The 2,019-nt window shown below is 50.0% G+C and overlaps 1 protein-coding gene across 1 annotated transcript; it reads left to right on the top strand.

The window, feature by feature from the left end:
* Window positions 1–365: 365 nt before the first annotated feature.
* Window positions 366–1,313, top strand: LOC104988912 (olfactory receptor 1S1-like). The gene has a single exon (XM_010840402.1). It carries the CDS (start codon window positions 366–368, stop codon window positions 1,311–1,313), a length of 948 nt encoding a protein of 315 aa, XP_010838704.1.
* Window positions 1,314–2,019: the final 706 nt, after the last annotated feature.

The following is a 2,019-nucleotide window of genomic DNA, read 5'->3' as shown; positions in this document are numbered from 1 at the left end:
GTAACTCCTTCAGGGCTGATCTAGCATCTTCAGAAAACCACGTACATCACTTATTGCCCTCAATTCAGGGCATCTAACAACATTTGGAGCCAACTGTAAAAATGACATTCAGAACCATGTTAGAGCTTAAAACATATTCATCGAGAAGTATCTATCATGTTCCTGTCTTTTCTTTCTAAGGCATTTCCTGAGTCTCTGCACTGCTGAAATAGTTCCCTTATTAAGTAACCTTTTTCCACCCTTCATTCCCCTTCAGCCTAGAGGCAGTGCCCACCTCCCTGCCATGACCCCAGTTGAATGGTACCACATTGGGTTTCCTTGTGGGGGTGAAGACTTTGCGGTCCTTTCTCCAGATCAGCAGAAATATGCATCTAGGAAACCAAACGAGCGTCTCTGAATTCCTCCTCCTGGGACTCTCCACCCAACCTGAGCAGCAGGAGCTCCTCTTTGCGCTTTTCCTGGCTATGTACCTGGCCACCGTGGTGGGGAACGGGCTCATCATTCTGGCCATCGGCTTGGACTCTTACCTTCACACCCCCATGTACCTCTTCCTCGCCAACCTAGCCTTTGCTGATATTTCCTCCATTTCCACCTCAGTCCCCAAAATGCTGATGAATATTCAGACCAAGAGTCCATCCATCTCCTATGAGAGCTGCGTCACACAGATGTATTTTTCTATTGTCTTTGTTGTCATTGACAACTTCCTCTTGGGGGTCATGGCCTGTGACCGCTTTGTGGCTATCTGCCACCCTCTGAACTACACGGCCATCATGGGACCCAGGCTCTGCCTTTGGCTGACCGCCATCCCCTGGGTCCTCAGTAATGCTGTCGCCCTGACACACACCCTTCTGCTCCTTCGACTGGTCTTCTGTGATGGCAATGCTCTCCCGCACTTCTTCTGTGACCTGGTCCCGCTGCTCAGGCTGTCCTGCTCAGACACGAAGGCCAATGAGCTCGTGCTCTTTGTCGTGGGCTCGTGGGTCGTCACCCTGCCCTTCGCCCTCACCCTCATCTCCTATGTCTGCGTCATCAGGGCTGTCCTGAGACTCTCACCCACAGAGGGGCGGTGGAAAGCCTTCTCCACCTGTGGCTCTCACCTGACAGTCGTGTTCCTCTTCTACGGGACCATCGCAGGGGTCTACTTCTTCCCTTCATCCTCTGACCCTGACAACAGAGACAAGATTGGGGCGGTGCTGTTCACTGTGGTGATCCCCATGATGAACCCCTTCATCTACAGCCTGAGGAACAAGGACATGAAAGGGGCCCTGAGGAGACTCCTCCATGGGAGAAGGGCTCTCCCTGTGATGCCTTGAGCATCTGAATTCCTTTGTCCCCATTGCAAAATGGCTGATTCTGCTCAGAGTTCATGGCATAGATGCGATGGTTTAACTTTTGGTGGACTTTCAGAAATCTGCTTCCTATTCCAGTCACTGCGGGGCTGGGGCTTTTCCACACAGCACTGGTCTTGGAAACAAAGTGCCTGATGCCATGGTGACTCACAACAGTAACATACATACTGATTATAATCTATGCAACTAGAGAATTCTGTGAAAATTGTTCATGACTTAGACAGTAAGACGTGCATGTAGTACCTATAGTTTAGCTAGTGCATCTTTGAGGACAGTTGTTACCAATTCCTTCAAACTACATTACTAAAAAGCAGGTGTAAAATCCACCTGCTTTTCTATAGGTTACCAAACATCCTCTTAACATCCTTCCTCGAGTACCTCAATATCCACCTTATCCCATAGCTCCAACAGGAACTGTCACTTGACCTCTGCTTTCTTTATTCCACGTGGATCAACATGAGACCTAGATTTTTCCTCAAGGGGCTTCGGATCTGGCCCAGGTCTGCTGCTAACTCACTGTGTGACAAGACATATTACTAACCTGCAATGTAACTGCTGCTGCTGCTAAGTCGCTTCAGTCGTGTCCAACTCTGTGTGACCCCATAGATGGCAGCCCACCAGGCTCCCCCGTCCCTGGGATTCTCCGGGCAAGAACACTGGAGTGGGTTGC

The sequence above is a fragment of the Bison bison genome, unplaced genomic scaffold (assembly GCF_000754665.1).
Source record: "Bison bison bison isolate TAMUID 2011002044 unplaced genomic scaffold, Bison_UMD1.0 scf7180017846617, whole genome shotgun sequence".
Taxonomy (NCBI): domain Eukaryota; kingdom Metazoa; phylum Chordata; class Mammalia; order Artiodactyla; family Bovidae; genus Bison; species Bison bison.
This window is presented reverse-complemented; position numbering and strand designations above follow the sequence as displayed.